Below are 19,664 nucleotides of genomic sequence, written 5' to 3'. Positions count from 1 at the left end.
GTAGGAGAGTAAATTGACACTGACTCTCTCGTGGGGGCGGGGGGGGGGGGGATGACAGCTTATTTAACTATTAATTCCAAAGTTCTCATTCACATTAGCATTTTATTATCGTTTAGACAGATTACAAGTCGAAACTCAAGCACCTTCCCAAACACTTAAGTTAACTGTTTCTGGTTTACATTCTCTGCCTTTTTGTTTTCAGTTATACTTCTGGGTCTTATAGTAAAAAAAATAAATAAATAAAGAGCAAACAAAAAGACAGGCTTTTGTCTAAAAGGACACAACCACCAGGCGCTCCACGGCTGAAGTTTGTTTTCACTTGTCTTCACTCCTCTAATGAACGACCCAAACTTAACGGCACGCAGGTTCCCTTTCGGGTTATTTCACAGAAAAGGGCTCCGCGCCCCGAGGACACCGTCACTGTACCCGGGAAGGGATGACACGGAGAGCGACTCGTTACTGAACTAAAACATGACCCACCCACGGACTCCGTTTTTTTCCGGAGCAATTAATCATATCAAAGAGCAAGTTATTTCAACAAATATGACAAACCAACCTCAGAGCACAAAGCTGGGAGATAAAATTAACACCACAGCACCATTTCAAAACTATAAGCAATGACAACACACAACCCCCGCACCCACTCTTACGTAAACTTCTGGAGTAAGCAAACTTCTTTGGCCTCACGTTTGTTTTCACCTACCGAGGCCTTTTCAAGATAAGACACCAGTTACAAGACAACCGAAAGATCAAAAGATGAAGCTGTCCCCGTAGGAGAAACAACTAAAAATGTAAGACGATTTAACGTATTTTAAGTTCCCGAAGCTCAGGGCACTTCCCCAAGCTACAGCCATTTTAGATTCAGCGTTTCTTTTGAATTTCACCGGGGGTCTGGGGGTGTGTGTGTTAGAGGTAGATTTAAAACAGAAAAAACAAAAACAAAAACAAAAACCCCCACAAAACATCTCCTCATACTTCAAGATCTACCAGCTTTTTTCCGAGGGTCGTGATGGTAGGTGCTCAACCAAGGAAAACACCTCGCTGCCAAGGAGAACCAGAAGGGTGGGGGTTAAAGGTTTTCCCCCTCACACACACCGCATTTGACTAACACGATCATTTCCTCCTTATTATTTTCCTTCACTGGAAAAAAGCCCTCGGCTCTCCTCTAAGAAGAAAAGGAAACCCGTAAACCAAGTCACTCCGCCGCCAGGCGGAGACGCCTGGTGAGGAGCCCGAGAGCCGCAGGTGAGCGTTGCGACCCGCAGACCCGAGTTGAAGCGGGACCCCTACGCCGCGGCGCCGCCCGCGTCCGGAGCCCACGCGCAGGGGGAGGTGCCGGTGCCCACCACACGACCCGCGGGCTCCGCTCCCCTGGCCCGGGCCCACCTCCACCCAACCACCTGTGTGCGAGCCGCCTCCAACTAGTTTCAACAGACGGCCGGGCAGGCAGCGGGCGGAGTCCCGCGCCGGGAAAACCCTCGATCTCCTACTGCCCCGCGGTCGGGAGCTCCCACTCACTGGGCAGCGGCCGGGCTGCAGCTAGGCACGCGACACCGCGGTGTCTGAGGACGCGTCCTCGGCTTCCTGGTCCCGCAGAGCTGGAGAGCCCACAACCATAACAAAGCTCTTCCCAAAATGGCTGCCCGGCCCACACTGCCCAGGAGGGGCCCGGCGGGTGGAGGGGGAGGAGCGACGCTCGGCCCAGCCCGCCCCCATTCAACACCGCCGCACACACACGCCCACTCCCAACGCCCACTAGGGACGCACGCGCACGCGCCCTGCTCGGGTGACCCTGCCGGCGCCCCACGCCGGCAACGTTCGGGGCACGTGAGCGGCGGTTATTCCCTGCCCCGCCCCCAGCTCCCTCCGCCTCGACCAGAGGCGGGGCCCGCGGACTTTGGTGCTCCCCCTCGTCCCCCGGCCCAACCCTAGAGCCGGGACGCGTGTCAATGAGTGCGTGGGGGTGTGTGTCTATATGTACCCGCCTTTTCCTGCTCCTCCGTTCTTCACCCTCCCACACCCCGTCCCCAAATTACCTCCACAAGGACTAGCAAACCCGTTTCGTAGGAGCGTGCGTTTGCCGACCCTTCCCCACCTTCCGCTCCTTCGCGAGCGCGTGTCGTTAAGACTCCAGCCCCCCGCGGGCCACACGACCGGGCTCGGGAGGCCAGCGCTCCGGCGCGCGACGCGCTACCCGCCGGGAGTGGTAGTTCCGCTGCCGGCTGGCGTCACGCCCTGGACCGGCACAGTGCGGCTTTCTGGCCTCTGCTCAGCCGAGAAGCTGTTCCCCAAACTAAATAAAGTCTCATGGGTATTGCACGACGGGAAGGGGCGGCGCTGCCAAGACGCACAGAGGAGGAAATAAAAGCGAAAGCCTATCGCACCCAGAAGCGGTTACAGTTACGAAGAGTTTGCTGTGAGCCCATCCAGCAATGGGAGCTACACCACACGATGACCCGCAGCCGGGAAGCTGGGCCACGCAGAATCCGGAGGGATGGAGAAACTGCCTAGCGTGGGCCTCTTGAGCTGTCCTTTTACTTGGCTTAAGAAGGCCACTCAAATTGCTTGGTGCTGTTCCTCTTTGATAGATTGTAAAATGGAGAAGGGAAAGAACTCGCCCAAGGTCACATAACCGACAAAAATTAAAGCCAAGGGTGAGAGGATGAATGATCTTTTTGAATCACCCCCAAAGCTCTTACTATTACACCTTTCATGAGCATGAAAATCCTGCCCCTTGTGCTCTTTAAAAAAAATTATTTATTGACAGTATTACAGATGTCCATTCCTCCTTTCTGTCCCCCTACACCCAGTCCCAGCCCCACCCCAGGCCTTCCCCACACTGTACGTCCATGGGTTATGCATATATGCATATATGTCCTTTGGTTAATCTTTTCCGTCCTCTCCCCCGTCCTCCCCGTCTTTCCTTAAAAAAAAAAAAAAAAAAAAAGCTGTATTGACTTCATTGAGAGAGAGAGAAACATCCATGAGAGAGAAAAATTGATCAGCTGCCTCCTGCACGCCTCCCACTGGGGATTGAGCCCACAGCAGTGACCTGATGCATGGTCCCACGCTCAACCTCTGAACCACACCAGTCGGGCTCCCCTCATGTGTTTCTCTTTTTAAAAAATACATTTTATTGATTTTTTACAGAGAGGAGGGGAGAGGAATAGAGAGTTAGAAACATTGATGAGGGAGAAACATCAATCAGCTGCCTCCTGCACACCCCCTACTGGGGATGTGCGGGAAACCAAGGTACATGCCCTTGACTGGAATCTAACCCGGGACCCCTCAGTCCGCAGGCCGACGCTCTATCCACTGAACCAAACTGGTTAGGGCTCCCCTCATTTCTTAATGAAGGTTCCAGGCCTTAGCAAAGACAATGGAAATAAAAAGATTTTTTTCTTCATACATTGGTGTCCCATACAAAACTGGAATTCTGTTAATATGGAAGATAGAGAAATGGATATTGGATAGGCAACTAACACTATGTTCCATATTTACTTTTGCTTATTAGGACCCTAAATCGCAGTGAGATATGCCCCGTAGATCTGAGAAACCCTGTTGTTATGCACACTAAAATATGAGTTCCAGAGATAACAAGCAATTTGGCCAACTCACACATAGTCTAGACTCCAAATCTCTCCTACCGAACTGCCTAGGAAACCTGGAATAGAGAGGCAAAGACCCGTCAGGTACCCTGCAGATTTCAAAAGCCGGATTTCACTAAATTCAGAGAATGACCCAAGACGGAAAGGAAAGCCCAAAGTAGGAACCACTTAGCGCTGCTCACGATTCTACCCGGATTCATTTTTTTCAGTTGACAGGAAGTGAAGGACTATAACCCCACTTGCCGGAAGTGCCTTTTCGGGAGTGCTTGGCTGTTCTTGCAGCTCAGGTTTTCATCTCTCCGCGCGACACTGGCAAGTGAGTAGTAAGGCTGCTGCCAGAAATGCAGGTTGGAAAGGGGGGCAATCGGGGTTGGCAGTAAACCGGAGACACGGGCATTGTTGGGGAAAGTTCACCGAGGATCCGAAAGTTCAGGCTCCATCTCCTTTTCTCCGATGTGGGCTCTGAGGCTTGCAGTTTGCAACTTTTTCTTTTGGGGCAGTGGGAATACTGAGCGTTTCGCCTGAATTGAAGCGGATTAACCCTTGGGTCTGTTCTTAATTCCCTAACCAATTGGCCGCCCCCGGGTTTTAGGCTATCATTTATTCGCTTGAACTCCCGAGTTGGAAAGCACATATATCACAGTGCATAGAGAGTTCCAAAGCTGGAGAGAGCGCCGGGATTTTAAGTGGGGTGGTCCAGAAGGCCCTTAAGCAGGTGATTTTGCATAAAAGTGATTGTGTGGGCCCTGCAGAGAAATGTGTGTCCGGGAGTTACGAGGTGTATGTGGTGGGTGTCATTTTAAGATCTACTCAGAGGCCCAGGATAACTTAACTCACTACTTGCTTCCTATGTATAGAATGACATTGACCAGTATACAGGAATTCCCAGATTTGTGATCAAGAAATTAGTTCATTGCCTTGATTAGAGCGTCTTTCCCACAGTCAAGGTTGCGGGTTCCATCTCAAGTCAGGGCACATACAAGCATGTGTAAGTGGAACAACAAATCAATGTCTCTCTCCCTCCCCCCCTCTCTAAAAATCAGTAACTAAAAACAACAACGCACAAATATAAGAAGTTAGTTCATTAAAATTGTTAATGGAGAGGCAACTGTGGGTTTGGGATTTAAAAAAATTTTTGGTTTGTGAATTTTTTAGACACCTCATTTTTCTGGTTAAGAGTGGGGAACACACACACAAGCAAACAAAAAAACGGGGGGAAAAGAACAAAGAATGGGACTCACATAAGACATGGATTCATATTCTCAGTCACTTTACTGGCTACTTATATTATGTAAGTAAAATGAATCAATAATAAAAAAGCATTAAAAAAAGAATGAGGAAATAAGAATTTAAAATTTTAAAATATATTTTTTTATTTTTTAAATGTATTTTTATTGATTTTAGAGTGGAAGGGAGAGGGAGAGAGAGAGAGAAACATCAATGATGAGAGAGAATCATTGATGGGCTGTCGCCTGCACACCCCCTACTGGGGTTGAGCCTGCAACCCAAACACGTGCCCTTGATCGGAATGGAACCCGGGACCGTTCATTCAGTCTGCAGGCTGATGCTCTAGCCACTGAGCCAAACCAGCTAGGGTAAAAAAATTTTTTTTTGTTCCTCACAATGGATATTTTCCCATTGATTTTTAGAGAGAGTAGAAGGGAGGGCGAGAGACAGAAACATTGATGTGAGAGAGACACATCGACTGGTTGCCTCCAGCATGCAACCAGACCAGACCAGACCAAGCCAGGCCGGGAGGATCGAACCTGCAACCTAGGTATGTGCCCTTGACCAGAATCGGACCCGGGACCCTGCAATCTGCAGGCTGACACTCTAGCCACTGAGCCAAACTAGCTAGGGCAGCAGATATTTTTTGAGTGCTTTCTTTGTGTTAGGGACAGTTCTTAGCTCTTTACATGCATCAAATGATTTAATTTTTACAGCGATCCTGTGTAGTTATTATAATCCTTATCTTCAAGGTGAATGAACTGCATCATAGCAAGATTAAATGCTTGTCTGAAGTCATAGCTAGTAAGTGGTGGGGCCAGGATTCCAATCTAGATTGTTTGACTCCAAAGTTTGTGCTCTAGCTTACCAGGTTATACAGTCTCTCAGCACTAAGATGATGAGGTTTTTGTAATTAATTAGTTTTTGTATATCAAACACAGTGTCTGGTTCACAGCTGAATTGTATTATCATCATTATTTTGAGCTATAAACTCCTAAGTCCCAAAATAAATAAGGGGAAAAAAAGAACATGGATGCTATGACCTTCAGTTTTATTTTTTTAAAAATATATTTTATCGATTTTTTACAGAGAGGAAGGGAGAGAGAAAGTTAGAAACATCGATGAGAGAAACATCGATCAGCTGCCTCCTGCACACCCCCTACTGGGGATGTGCCTGCAACCAAGGTACATGTCCTTGACCGGAATCGAACCTGGGACCCTTCAGTCCGCAGGCCGATGCTTTATCCACTGAGCCAAATCGGTTAGGGCTGACCTTCAGTTTTAAAGATGAGAAATTGGCACTTCAAGGAAGCAATTTATCTAAGGACACACAGCTGGGAAATGATGGTTATCTGTAAAATCTAGATCTCTGTGCATTAACATTTTCAGAGAATGAAAGGATCTATTAACATGTTTTTGATTTTTTAAAAATGATAATGATTGTTTTCAAAGGAAACTTATATAGAAGAAATTCTCGTTACTTTATTATTTTTTTAAAATATATTTTTATTGAATTCAGAGATGAAGAGAGAGATAGAAACATCAATGAGAGAGAATCATCGATTGGCTGCCTCCTGCATGCCCCCCACTGGGGATTGAGCCTGCAACCAAGGCATGTGCCCTGACCAGTAATCGAACTGTGACCTCCTGGCTCATAGGTCGACATTAAACCACTGAGCCATGCCAGCCAGGCAATTCTCAAGTTACTTTAAGAAAACTATGTATAAAATGAAGAAAATTAAGTGACATCTATTTGGTTGTTGTTGTTTTTTTGACATCTTATTTTGTACACAGCAACATGCTTCTGATTCAGCGTGCCCACTTAGCTATAAAAATACATTAATCAGAACTGCCTGGCATCTTCCTGAGCAAGACTTCATTAGGTCCCAGTATGCTTCACTTCATCCGGAAGTTTTCTCAAGCATCTTCAAAGGTTGGTTTATCTAGCAAATATTTGAGCACTACTTGCCAGACATGATTTGGCTGGGCAATAGCAGTGAAAAAGAAGACAAAAAAAAAAAAATCCTTTCCTCTTATTTGGATATGTGTGTGTGTGTTTGTAAAGTACAAATAAGTAAAATATTTAATATATCAAGTGGTAAGTGCTATGGAGTACTATAAAGCAGGAGAAGGGAATACGACTTGTCAAAAATAGACTTACAAAGGGGAGGGTGGGGGGAAGGGGGAGATCAACCAAAGGACTTGTATGCATGCATATAAGCATATCCAATGGACACAGACACTAGGGGGCTGAGGGTATGAACTGGGTGGTGGTGGGGCAATGAGGGGATAAGGACACATATGTAATACCTTAATCAATAAAGACTAAAAAATAAATTAAAAAATAGACTTATGACTGCACTTTATATAAATGGGGTGGTCAGAAATTAGGGAATGGGCCATGCAGGTAGTTCAGAGAACATTCTAGACTAAAGGAAAAAAGAGGTCCCAAGATGGAATCATTCCTAGCATTTTGAGGAATCACCAAAATTCTCAAATAACTTTCATTTTTGCTTTCATCAAACGCTTCTTGAGTTACTTGTAATCTATTTACTAACTGAAGTCTGGAATCTGCTTACTAAAGCATAGAATCAACAGAGAAGTTTATTTGGTCATATAACATGAAAGGCATAAGGTTTTTTTTTTAAGGCAAAGAAAAAATATGGTCCTGGTTCTCAAGTCTACTCACAATTTTAATTCATGGTGAGAATTACAATGGAAGTACACATAGGGTACTTACTTATAGGAGCATTAAATCAGATTGGAGAAAGTTTTTGTTTTTTTAATATATTTTTATTGATTTCAGAGAGGAAGGGAGCGGAAGAGAGAGACAGAAACATCAATAATGAGAGGGAATCATTGATTGGCTGCCTCCTGCACACCCCACACTGGGGACCGAGCCCACAACCGAGGCATGTGCCCTTGGCCAGAATTGAACCTGGGACCCTTCAGTCAGCAAGCTGACGCTCTGTCCACTGAGACAAATTGGTCAAGCAGATTGGATAAAGTTTTAAGCTGAATTTGTAAAAACAGTTCCAAAATAGAAAAGTAAGCCAGAATGCTAGGTAGAGACATATAGAAAAGCATGGAACTATGAAAAGTATGCAGTGTTCATAAAGCTATATTGGAAGGTACACTGCTTTTCTCTACATAAAATAGCATTGCCTCAGTGATTAGTGCAACTGCTTTTGCAATTTATAAGTCCAAGAGGCAGTTTAGAATGCCAAATACTAAATATCCAGTCTTTACCTGTTCTTCTTTGAGATATTTTCTCATGGGATAAGATTAGTGGTAAGCTAAAACATAAGTGACTTCTAGTCAGTAGTTTCTTTTGTATGTGGTATAGCTGTTAATAGTCTTAGCCAGCAATAACATCACTCTGTAGTCCAACCTTTCTGTAAAGTTCGATGTGTTAACAGAAAGCAGTTAGTTTGTTTTTATATTGTTCTAGTTTGGCATTAACTAAGACATTTGGTGATACACATTTTTAAAAATCCGCTTTTGTCTTCTGGTTTATTTTCTCTACGTAGATGCCGAAGTACCCTTTCACAGTTGGACTAGGAGCCAGCAGGAGAATAGAAACACTTTCTCTCAAGGCATGTCTCCAGCAGAACTTTTCACCTTTGTTTCTAAGGCCTAGGCCTTCCTCATCATTTCCAGTGTGTATGAGCAAGACACAATACTATCATACTTCCCCATGCAACTTTAAGAAGAAGCAGAAGGAAGAAGTGCTTCCAGCCAGGCCACCGAAAACGATCACATACCTGCCTGACAGCCCAAAGCCAGCATTATACATATCTCTGGCGGGACTAATCCCTTTCCTTGCTCCACCACTGATCATGGTGATGGTAAAGACTTATATCCCCGTATTAGCTTTTACTCAGATGGCTTATGGAGCCAGTTTCCTATCTTTCTTGGGAGGGATCAGATGGGGTTTTGTTCTGCCAGAAGGTAGTCCAGCCAAACCAGACTACCTAAATTTAGCTAGTAGTACAGCTCCTGTCCTGTTTTCATGGTTTGCCTTCCTTGTTTCTGAAAGGCTCAGTGAAGCTATACTCACAGTAATAATAGGTTTGGGGATAGCATTACATAATGAACTTTTTCTTTTGCCAGATTATCCCAATTGGTTCAAAGCCCTGAGGATAGTAGTCACTTTAGTGGCCTTTTTATCGTTTGTAATCACTTTACTACTTAAAAATATTTATCCAGAGAAAGGACCCCAGAAACCTGGTCAAGGAGAATAAATATAAAACTACTCAATAAATGATGTTAGCACGTTGGCTACAGCCTTGTAAGGTTGTTTTACATATCCTTTTTCTTCTACTGTTTAGCTCTTTGTTTCCCACCAATGGTAATTTAGTCATTTTTTTCACTTCTAAAAAATCTATTTCATAGGAATTATATGATCAACAGCTTGAAAATCCTTAAGTCCTTTTTATGTCATATTAGGTTAGAGTTCTCATTCAGTGTTAGGAATTATATAGTGGTCCACTCATTTCAAAGTTTTATTTTGAAGGGAAAAAAAAGTAAAATTAAAAGCAAAAGATGGAAAAATCCCTTTTGCTAGAATCTATGATCATTGAAAAACACACATACTCTCCCATTTCAAGAGGAAAACTTCAATCCATGAATGTCTGAAAACAATAAGCAGTTCCAGGGTAGAGTTTTCATTGCAGTTGCCCCGGGGATTGCATTCCCAAGCTCATTTTACCTGGTACAACCTAGTTATATGAGCTGAGAGGATCTGTGGCTCTAAAGTCACTTGGGAGTAGTGTCACGAGGGGAAGTCATGTTTAAAGAGAATCTGGACACTTTTTCTAGTTTTTATCAGGATATTTGGCAGAGTATAGATGCAACTTATCACCAAATAGATCACCAGCAGGTCAAAATTATTTAAAAGATAAAGCTGTTAGTACATAAACTTAGGAAAAATCAAGCTGGAGCCATCTTGATATTCTAATGAGCAGGGCTATCTAATGTTACATGTTAACTCCCAGAAAGCTTTTTCAAAACAGCAAAAACATCACCTTAAGACTCTAATTTGAAAACCTTGTCTTTTGAGATTCTTAGTCTCATAAAAAAAGGAATTTATGTAAGAATATAAATAAGGAAATGATTTCACCTGGTATATTATCTTTGTATAAGTATTCAAATATCAAATTTCATAAGTAAATTATATACATATGACTTCCGTGCTAGTGATGATTCTTGCAGTGAAGAGATGAGAGTCTAGATTGGTAGCCTGTTTACTTTCTTACACACCTGTTATGTATTGAATTGTGTGTTGAAGTCTTAATCCCCAGTATTTAAGAATGTGACCTTATTTGGAGGTAGGGTCTTTACAGAGGTAATAACTATTAAAATGAGGTCATGAGAGTAGGCTATAATGTAATATTACTGGAATTCTTATAACAAGGGAAAATTTAGAGACATGTATACAGGGAGAATGCCATGTGAATGTGAAGATGGCTATCTGTATGTCCAGGAGTGAAGCCTGGAACAGATCCCTCCCTCAAAGCCTTCAGAGGAACCAACTCTACCAACACCTTGAGTCCAGACTTCCGGCCTCTGAAACTATGAGACAATAAATTCTGTTGTTTAAATTTCTGTGCCCTGCTAGTGTGGCTCAATGGTTGAGCATCAACCCATGCACCAAGAGGTCATCAGTTCAATTTCTGATCAGGGCCCATTGTGGGTTTGATCCCCAGTAGGGGACATGTAGGAGGCAGCTAATCAATGTTTCTCATTCATGTTTCTATCTCACTTCCTCTCTAAAATCAATAAAAACATATTTTTAAAAATTTCTCTGGTACTTTGTTACAGCAGCCCTAAGCAAACAAATATAACACCACAGAGCTAGAGCTTATTTGGATCATTAACCCTACCAGACCGCTGTACCGATTTTTCGGTAATTTCCGAATTTGCCGCTATATCGCTGTACCTAATTTTCGGTACTTTGCCTAGACCTATTTTCTACAATGTCTCCAAGTTGCATCTTATTCTAACCACTTGTTTGCATGTAACTAACATTTTTCTATATCATGTTGGTTTTTTCTCTTTAATGCTCAGGAGCCCAGGTATAGGGGACATTTAGGTTCAGGGCCTCAGGTCTGGTATGGTTAAGAAGTATACCAGTTAAAGCCCATGGCTGAAACCACCACATGATCCTTCTTTATTAAGGTAGAGAACAGTTTACTATAGCCTGATAATAAAGAAAACTCATACTCTTGCCCTATCCTGTTTGGCTCAGTGGATAGAACATCAGCCTGTGGACCAAAAGGTCCAGGTTCGATTCTGGCTAAGGGCACATGCCCAGGTTGCAGGCTCCATTCTCAGTAGGGGTTGTGCAAGAGGCAGCCGATCAATGAGTGATTCTCATCATTGATGTTTCTATCTTCCCCTTTCCCTTCCTCTCTGAAGTCAATATATATATATATGTGTATATATATATATATATAAAAGAAAACTCATACTCTTCAGAAGATCTTTCTCAGAAGGAAAAGCAAAACCTTGTAAGAGCAAAAATCAAAATACTTTATTAGTATATTCTTTTTTAAACAATCTGTCATTACCTAGCAAACAATAAGCATATTTACAATTACCTATTTTTCAGGGATCATTTGGACCTATTAAGGCTAAACACTGTCTTGACATTACATTTCTGCCACAGTAGTACATAATGCCCCCCTTTCACATTGCCATTTTAGGTTGCTAGGCAATAATGAAAATTAAATTAGGAGCATTTTTATAAATCTCTTTTGAAAGCAGATTCTCTGTAACTAGAAATATTAAAGGCACATGAGCTTAAATAACCTACAAATTAACTTGACATTTCATTCCTTTACATTTTACAGATCCCAATTAGGTATTTGTGACCTTTCAGACTTTCAGAGCTTTCTGTCTGCACTATATAAGCTTTTCTTTTTGGGGGGAAGATTTTTAAATTGACTTTTAAAGAGAGAAAAGGAGAAAGAAACAACAATGTGAGAGCGAAACATTGATTAGCTGCTTCCTACACATCCCCCACTGGGGACTGAGCCAAAACCTGGGCATGTGCCCTGACTGGGAATCGAACTGGCAACCTTTTAGTGCATGGAATGATGCCCAACCAACTGAGTCATACTGGCCAGGGCCATAAGCTTTTCTTAATATAAGCATATGGTTAAGTTACGAAGTATTCTTGTGGGCCAATCCAAATATTTTGGATATTAATGCTACCTGAGTCTTTAATGCTTACATAAAGCTTTCATTCTAATTAAGCTATTGATACTTATAACAATATACTGAAGGACTTTAGTAAAGAAAAGGGGGAATATACTAATCAAATCCTGGAATGAGCTAGGTAAAAACTTAACTGTATGCAAGACCTTCCATATAAATGGCTCCAACTGATTAGTAGAAATAACTTAAAAGTAATGATCATGTACACAAATCTTTCATAACTGGACAGAGAACAATTCTTTAAAATGCTTCTCAGGGGAAAAATAAGTTTTGAGAAGTAGTTTTGAATCAGAAGCCTTTCATCTTATGAGTCAGTGTCTAAAAATTTTCACAGGTATCTAAAATTCTACCTTCTTCAAGCCAGGCAGTAGCTTTGTAATAAGCTCATACTTAGGCTTGCCCAAGTACAAGTAAACTTTACAAAGCTAGATGATCTAAGAAAATTCCATCTTCCCAAAGCCAAACATATTTTTGGTGCCTGTTTAGAAAATACGGGAAAATACAGTAGGTGCATACCACCTACTGGGCTCTATCACCCCTTCCATCATCCTATGCAATAAAGGACTATCACTAAGAACCTCCTCTTAATTATTTGCATTCTCAGCATCAAGAAAAAAGATGTGAGCAAAAGCTTTTTTTTATGCTGTTATCTCTATAAGTAGCTAGATGTTTCTAACAGTGGCTATATATGTCCCTCCCATATATTTGCTGCCAAGAAAAAGTATGAGGCTAGCCCTGGTAGGTGTGGCTCACTGGCTGAGCGTCGACCTATGAACCAGGAAGTCACTGTTTGATTCCCACTCAGGGCATATGCCTGGGTTGCAGGCTCGATCCCCAGTGTGGGGCATGCAGGAGGTAAGCAATCAATGATTCTCTCTCATTGATATTTCTAACTCTCTCTCCCTCTCCTTCCCTCTCTGAAATCAATACAAATATATATTTTTTAAAAGTTTGGGGCTAGTGAAACTCCTAGCATCAAGTAAAAGTAGTATGTTGTTTCATTGGCTATTCACTATAAATTAAACTATGGCCAAGAAAAATTGTGCTCTGGCCCTAACCAGTTTGGCTCAGTGGATAGAGCGTCAGCCTGTGGACCAAAGGGTCCCGGGTTCGATTCCGGTCAAGGGCACCTACCTTGGTTGCAAGCTCTTCCCTGGCCTGGGCCCCAGTCGGGGCTCATGCAGGAGACAACTAATTGACGTCCATCACATTGATAGTTCTCTCCATCTTTCCCTCTCTTTTCCACTGTCCCTAAAAATCAATGGAAAAATATCCTTGGGCGAGGATTAACAAAAAAAAAAAAAAAGAAAAAGAAAAATTGTGCTCTGGATTACATTATGAATTTCGACATCTTGAAACTGTTCCACTGATATTTTTATATCACACAAGGTCATGTTACAGCTTGAATTGCACTGGAGAAGCTGCTAAAGGGGCTATTTGCCAAGAAGTTTCTAGTAAATAATTTTTACAAGTAGGACTCTACTCCTAACTGAACAATTCTTGAACATAAATAGCATTTCTATTAGTAAGCGTGGCAAATTTTTGTGAGCTCTTTATTAATTTAGGACATAATCCATATCCTTTTCACTCAAATTCTTAGAAAAATAATCTTTAGTTATTTATCTATCAAATACATGGAAAACTCAACAGAATCAAAGGGTCCTATGACCAAATACATGTGTGATTTGCAAAAAGTCAGAACCTATATTTTCAAAATGTTTCTTGTGCTCTCTTACAGTTTATAGTTCATAGTACAGCAACACCTCCTTCACAACGACTGGTGATCATATTACCTATTTCAGTCCATGTATCTGAATGAGGGTTATAAACTTCAACTGAATCCAAGGTACCTGGTGCCAAGAAATCATGGCTGGAAGATCGACCTCCAGAAACATACAGAAGCCCATTGACTGCCACAACACACATGCCTGCTCTAGGCACTTTCATTGAGGCAACTTCAACCCACTTTTCCTGGTTAAGAGAAAAAAATACGTTAGCAGTGTCACAAAATAATAATAGAGAAAACTGTGAAGAAAGCAGATACTATGGTTCTTTTTATGTTTAAATTTCAAACTTACAATCCAGTCACATCAGTATATAGAACATTTTAAAATAAACTTTCAAGTAGATGTAGACAAAGTAGTAATTTTAGAGGAAAATAATTGAAAAGTCTGTGATTAATTATAAATTATTATCAGAAAATAAATCTAGAGACTCTATATAAGCAGGCATTCTGAAAAACTAGTTGTATGGAATACAAGTAGGTAATGTGCGTACACACACACTAACACACACACACACCACAAACCCACAAAGCTCCTAGAACAGTGGTTCTCAACCTTCCTAATGCCGCGACCCTTTAATATAGTTCCTCATGTTGTGGTGACCCCCAATTTCATTGTTACAAATTGAACATAATTAAAGCATAGTGATTAATCACAAAAACATTATGTAATTATATATGTGTTTTCCGATGGTCTTAGGCGACCCCTGTGAAAGGGTCGTTCAACCCCCAAAGGGGCGACCTACAGGTTGAGAACGGCTGTCCTAGAAGATAAGTGCTTATCTACAGTTTACAGAGGGCTTTAAAAAGTCTTTGAGATGTTAATGAGCCTTATAGATCTCTATGTGAGTGACATAGCAAAAAAACACTTGCCAAATTTATTTAACCATGTAATCCTTTTTGCAAGGATCATCTGGTGGAGTTAGTGACTGCAAAACATATTTCAGAAAAGTAGTATAGATTAGGGGTGGGAAACCTATTTGTATAAGAATACAAACTAAGAATTGTTTCCACATTAAAAAGTTATTAAAAAACAAACAAAAATAAGCCAGGCTGGTATGGCTCAGTGGATTGAGCGTCATCCCATGGACCAAGAGGTCCCAGGTTCAATTCCAGGTCAGGGCTCATGCCCAGGTTGTGTGCTCAATCTCCAACAGGGGGCATGCAGGAGACAGCCAATCGATGTGTCTCTCTCATCAATGTTTCTATCTCTTTCTCCTTCTTCCTTCCTCTCTGTCTACAAATCAATACATTGGGATGGCCCTGGTGAGGTTGAAATGGATAATAAAGGCCAATATAAACTGATGAACAAAAATAGATGCAGAGGCAGAGCAGCATTGAACAGACTGTCAAACTACAGTGGGAAGCCTGGGGAGGGTTTGGGGGTGGGGGGGTTAAGAGAGCAACCGAAGGACTTATATGCATGCATATAAGAATAACCAATGGCCAAAACCGGTTTGGCTCAGTGGATAGAGCGTCGGCCTGCGGACTGAAAGGTCCCGGGTTCGATTCCAGTCAAGGGCATGTACCTTGGTTGCGGGCATATCCCCAGTGGGAGATGTGCAGGAGGCAGCTGATCTATGTTTCTCTCTCATTGATGTTTCTAACTATCTCTCTCCCTTCCTCTCTGTAAAAAATCAATAAAATATATTTAAAAAAAAAGAAAAAAGAATAACCAATGGACACAAGACACTGGGGGGTAGGGGAGGCCGGGGGAATGTCAAGGGTGGGAAAAAGGAGTCATATGTAATACTCTTTGTAATACTTTAAGAAATAAAAATTATTTTTTTAAAAAAAAGAATATTAAATTGCCATCAGGCCCTGCCAGAGACAAATGAAAATGGAAAAATAAAAAAAAAATAAAAATCAATACAAACATATAAGAAACAAACAAAAATACGCCTATCCAGTTTGGCTCAGTGGATACAGTGTCGGCCTGCGGACCAAAGGGTCCCAGGTTTGATTCTGGCCAAGGGCATGTACCTCAGTTACAGGTTCCTCTCCAGCCTGGGCCCTGGTGAGGGCACGTGCAGGACGCAACCAATTAATGTGTTTCTCTCACAATGATATTTCTCTCTGTCTTTCCCTCTCTTCCACTCTCTCTAAAAATCAATGGAAAAATATCCTCCGGTGAGGATTAAAAAAATAAGTAAATAAATAAATATAAAAATGCCAAAAGAAGAGATTGTGGCCCTTAAACAAAAAGTTTGCTAACTCCTGGTATACGTTATTTCCTGAAGAAATTTCAATAAGCTGCTATAGCCAAAATGAGTTATAAATCCCTACTTCAGAGAAAATTCTATACCCAGAAAACAGAAAAGTTAATAAAGGTCCTGGGAAATAATCAAGAGAGAAATGAGCAAGTAGCCAGGTATAAAGGATCCCGGGAATAAAGTAAATGATGAACAAAGTTTATAAAATCATGAAAAGTGAACAATGATTATTCCCCAATGCTAGAAAGTGAAATTAAAAAATTACTGACTGATTTGAGATAGGAAGGGAGAAATAGAGGGAGAGGGAGAGGGGTAAATATCAATTTATTATTCCACTTATTTATGCACTCATTGGTTGATTCTTGTATGTGCCCTGACAGGGGATTGACCCCTCAACCTTGGTGTATCAGGACTACATTCTAACCAACTGAGCTACCAGGCCAAGTTTAGTCCCTAAGGACAGGGACTTAATGAGCGTCACATCCCAGTATCCAGTATAGCTGCAGCACATTATAGAAAGTCAATGTGTGTTTGCTGATTTGAACTTAAATGAACCCAGCAAGTCCTCTGAAACTGAAGAATAAATTTAAAGGTTATTTGATTATCTGAAATTACAGAACATATCACAAAGTTGGCATAGCTAAAAAAAATATTTTAAAAGACAGACATACTCACAAAAATATCTATAGCTGGTTAATATAAACTAGGATGTTGGGGTTATGTTTATCATTAGGGAATATAGTCAATAATATTATAATAACTCTGTATGGTATCAAATGGGTACTAGACTTATTGTGGTAATTACTTCATAAGGTATATAAATGGCTAATCACTATGTTGTACATACCAGAAAGTAATATATTGTGTCAACTATAATTGAAAAATAAAATAAAATTTAAGCCCCAGATATAAATATTTCCAAGGTTCTAAAGGAAAGCATAAACATTGTGATGGGAGAAGTGGAAAACAAAACAAATAAGCAAACAAAAAGACCTTCTAGAGCTAAAAAATACAGTATCTGAAATGAAAAATTCCCTATAGTGGCTTAGGGACACAGCAATAGAAACTATCCAAACTGAAGCACAGAGAACAAAGTTTCAATTATGCAGGGTAAATAAGTTCTAGAGAGATAATGTTCAGCATGGTGACTATAGTTAATAATATTATACTCTATACTTGAAATTTGCTAAGAAAGCAGGTCTTATGTGCTCTCACCACACTCAAAAAAGGAACAGGAAACTATGTGAGGTGATGGATATATTAATTAGCCTGATTGTGATAATCATTTTATAATGTCAACTAAAGGCCTGGTGCATGAATTCATGCACAGATGGGGTCCCTCGGCCTGGCCTGTGATCAGGGATGCAAGCTAACCTACCGGTCGGAGCGTCTGCCCCCTGGTGGTCAGTGCGCATCATATGACTTGTTGAGCGGTCAACGGATCAGTCCAACACTTAGCATATTACACTTTTATTATATAGGATGTATATCAAAATGTCACACTGTACACCTTAATATATGCAACTTTTTTAAAAAAATATATTTTATTAATTTTTTACAGAGAGGAAGGGAGAGAGATAGAGAGCCAGAAACATCGATGAGAGAGAAATATCGATCAGCCGCCTCCTGCACACCCGCTACTGGGTATGTGCCCGCAACCCAGGTACATGCCCTTGACCGGAATCGAACCCGGGACCCTTCAGTTTGCAGGCCGATGCTTTATCCACTGAGCCAAACCGGTTACGACAATATATGCAACTTTTATATGTCAGTTATATCTCAATAAAGCTGGAAAATAAAAACAAACTGAAGAACAAAGAGAAAAGAAGATGGAAAAAAATTTAAGACCCTCAGTGATCTGTGGGACAATATCAAGTGATCTTACATGCCTATTATTGAAGTCCCAGTAAGAGAGCAAGAAAATATTTGAAGAAATATGGCTGACAACATTGATGGAAGCTATAGTCCCAAAGATTCAAGAATTTCAATGAATTCCAAGCATGTTAAACACAAAACTCCAATAAGAAACACATAATCAAGTTACTGGAAACTCATGATAAAGAGAAAATCTTAAAAGCTGCCAAAGAAAAAAAGACACATTACATACAGGGAAAACAGGCTAAGAATGACTACTGACTTCCCGTCAGAAACAAAGCAAGAAGACAAACATCTTAAGGTAAGGAAAAAAACACTCAACAACCTATAATTCTATACTCAGCAAAATTACTTTAGAAGTGAAGGTGGAAAAAAGAAATTTCAGAAAATGGAAGTTAAGCTAAGCTAAGAGAATCATTGCCAGCAGAGCAACACTGAAAGAAATACTTTTAAAAGTTCTTTAGGCTAAGAGAAAATGATATGAGATACAAACTTAGCTCTGCACAAAAGAATAAATAAAACTAGAAATGGTAAATATATCCATAGTTATCAAAGACTTTCTCATTAAAAATGTATTTCAGATATAATTTATTGTTTAAGTAACTGTAACAATAAATACAGAAATAAAATAGCACAAAGGATTAGAGTTGGGCATGAAAGTAAGTTTTTGTAAGTTTTTTACATTGAAAATGAAGTAGTATAATATTATTTGAAGTTAAATTTGATACACTAAATATATATGTATATAATGTAAATTTATATAATAAATAATGTAAGCCCTAAATCTCTTAGAAAAAAGGTGAAGAGATATGGTTAATTGCAAAATAAAAGAAACAATCAACTTAAAGATAGAAAAGGGGGGGAAAGGATAAAGAAATGGATTATACAAATAAAAAACAACAAAATGAAAGTCTAAAAACCATCCATATTTGTAATGATGTTACATATAAATAGTAAAAACTCTAAAGACTCCATTTGAAAGGCAGGCATTGCCAAACTGCATAAAAAACATAGACCACAACTATATGTTATCCTACAAGAGATGCAGTTTGTAAAGACATGGATTTAAAGTAGAAGGGAAAAAAAGATATACCATGCAAATACTAATCAAAACACAACTTGGCTACATTAATGGCTGCATTAATGTCAGACAGAGTAGACTTCAGAACAAAGGTTATTACAGAGGTAAAGAAAAACACTTCATACTATGAAAGGATCAATTAATCAAGAAGACATAATAATCTCAATGTGTGTAGACTTAATAACAAAGATTCAGAAATGTAAAGGAAAAACAGACAAATCCATAATGATAGGTGGAGATTTCGACACGTCTCTCTTAGTAATTTACAAAACAATGAGACAAGTTGGACATACTTGAACAACACTAATCAACTTGATTTAACTGACATTTATACACTCAACAACAGCAGAAAACAAATTATTTTCAGGTGCACATGAAATATTTACCACCACAAAGTATGCTCTTCGATCACAATGAAATTAAATTAGAAATCACTGACACAAAGATATCTGGAAACCCCCCAAATATGTGGAAATTAAATAACAGATTTCTAACAACTCATTGGTCAAAGAAGGAATTATCAGGAAAATTAGAAGATATTTTGAGATAAATGCTAATTAAAACAAAACATATCAAAATGTGCGGGGTGTAGTTAAAGAAGTGCTTGAAAACCATTGATAGCTTTAAAGGTTTACATTATAGGAAAAGAAAGGTCT

At 40.4% G+C, this 19,664-nt stretch overlaps 3 protein-coding genes and 1 long non-coding RNA gene across 11 annotated transcripts in view; 2 read left to right on the top strand and 2 right to left on the bottom strand.

Moving 5' to 3' along the window:
* Positions 1-2,207, bottom strand: part of GPBP1L1 (GC-rich promoter binding protein 1 like 1) — a 46,646-nt gene extending 44,439 nt beyond the window's left edge. For 2 of the 4 annotated variants that reach the window (XM_036350202.1, XM_036350199.1), the window contains exon 1: positions 1,519-1,676. The gene's annotated coding sequence lies outside the window, so the exon portion shown is untranslated. Of the gene's footprint in view, positions 1-1,400; positions 1,420-1,518; positions 1,677-2,036 lie in introns of those variants that run through there. The other 2 variants (XM_036350200.1, XM_036350201.1) reach the window with 2 other exon arrangements.
* On the top strand, positions 203-2,947 carry LOC118676374. The gene is made up of 2 exons (XR_004974091.1): positions 203-791; positions 1,152-2,947. It is a non-coding gene; the product is annotated as an uncharacterized LOC118676374 (long non-coding RNA).
* A 390-nt stretch (positions 2,948-3,337) lies between these two features.
* Positions 3,338-9,121, top strand: TMEM69 (transmembrane protein 69). Of its 2 annotated transcripts, XM_036350204.1 has the most exons (4): positions 3,826-3,924; positions 5,258-5,385; positions 6,630-6,768; positions 8,366-9,121. In XM_036350204.1, the coding sequence occupies exons 3-4, from the start codon at positions 6,727-6,729 to the stop codon at positions 9,077-9,079; spliced, it is 756 nt and encodes a 251-aa protein (XP_036206097.1). In that variant the 5' UTR covers positions 3,826-3,924; positions 5,258-5,385; positions 6,630-6,726; the 3' UTR covers positions 9,080-9,121. The 2 variants fall into 2 exon arrangements, with proteins under 2 accessions (XP_036206096.1, XP_036206097.1); XM_036350203.1 differs by lacking the exon at positions 5,258-5,385 and having other exon boundaries at positions 3,338-3,924.
* A 2,227-nt stretch (positions 9,122-11,348) lies between these two features.
* Positions 11,349-19,664, bottom strand: part of LOC118676371 (intracisternal A particle-promoted polypeptide) — a 31,047-nt gene continuing 22,731 nt past the window's right edge. For 3 of the 4 annotated variants that reach the window (XM_036350198.1, XM_036350195.1, XM_036350196.1), the window contains 2 exons: positions 13,907-14,027; positions 11,349-13,307 (listed from right to left, as the gene is read on the bottom strand). In XM_036350198.1, the coding sequence (XP_036206091.1) occupies positions 13,177-13,307; positions 13,907-14,027 (252 nt within the window). In that variant the 3' untranslated portion in view covers positions 11,349-13,176. Of the gene's footprint in view, positions 13,308-13,592; positions 14,028-19,664 lie in introns of those variants that run through there. The other variant, XM_036350197.1, reaches the window with a different exon arrangement.

The sequence above is a fragment of the Myotis myotis genome, unplaced genomic scaffold, assembly GCF_014108235.1.
Source record: "Myotis myotis isolate mMyoMyo1 unplaced genomic scaffold, mMyoMyo1.p scaffold_m19_p_2, whole genome shotgun sequence".
NCBI classification, from domain to species: domain Eukaryota; kingdom Metazoa; phylum Chordata; class Mammalia; order Chiroptera; family Vespertilionidae; genus Myotis; species Myotis myotis.
Note: the sequence above shows the minus strand (reverse complement) of the source record. Positions and strands in the feature narration are given on the sequence as shown.

Excerpts from the sequence above, each read along its gene's own strand:
- TMEM69 (XM_036350203.1), top strand. The coding sequence starts at position 6,727 with ATGCTTCACTTCATCCGGAAGTTTTCTCAAGCATCTTCAAAG. Across the intron at positions 6,769-8,365 it reads TTTCTCAAGCATCTTCAAAG|ATGCCGAAGTACCCTTTCAC; the intron begins GTTGGTTTATCT and ends TTCTCTACGTAG.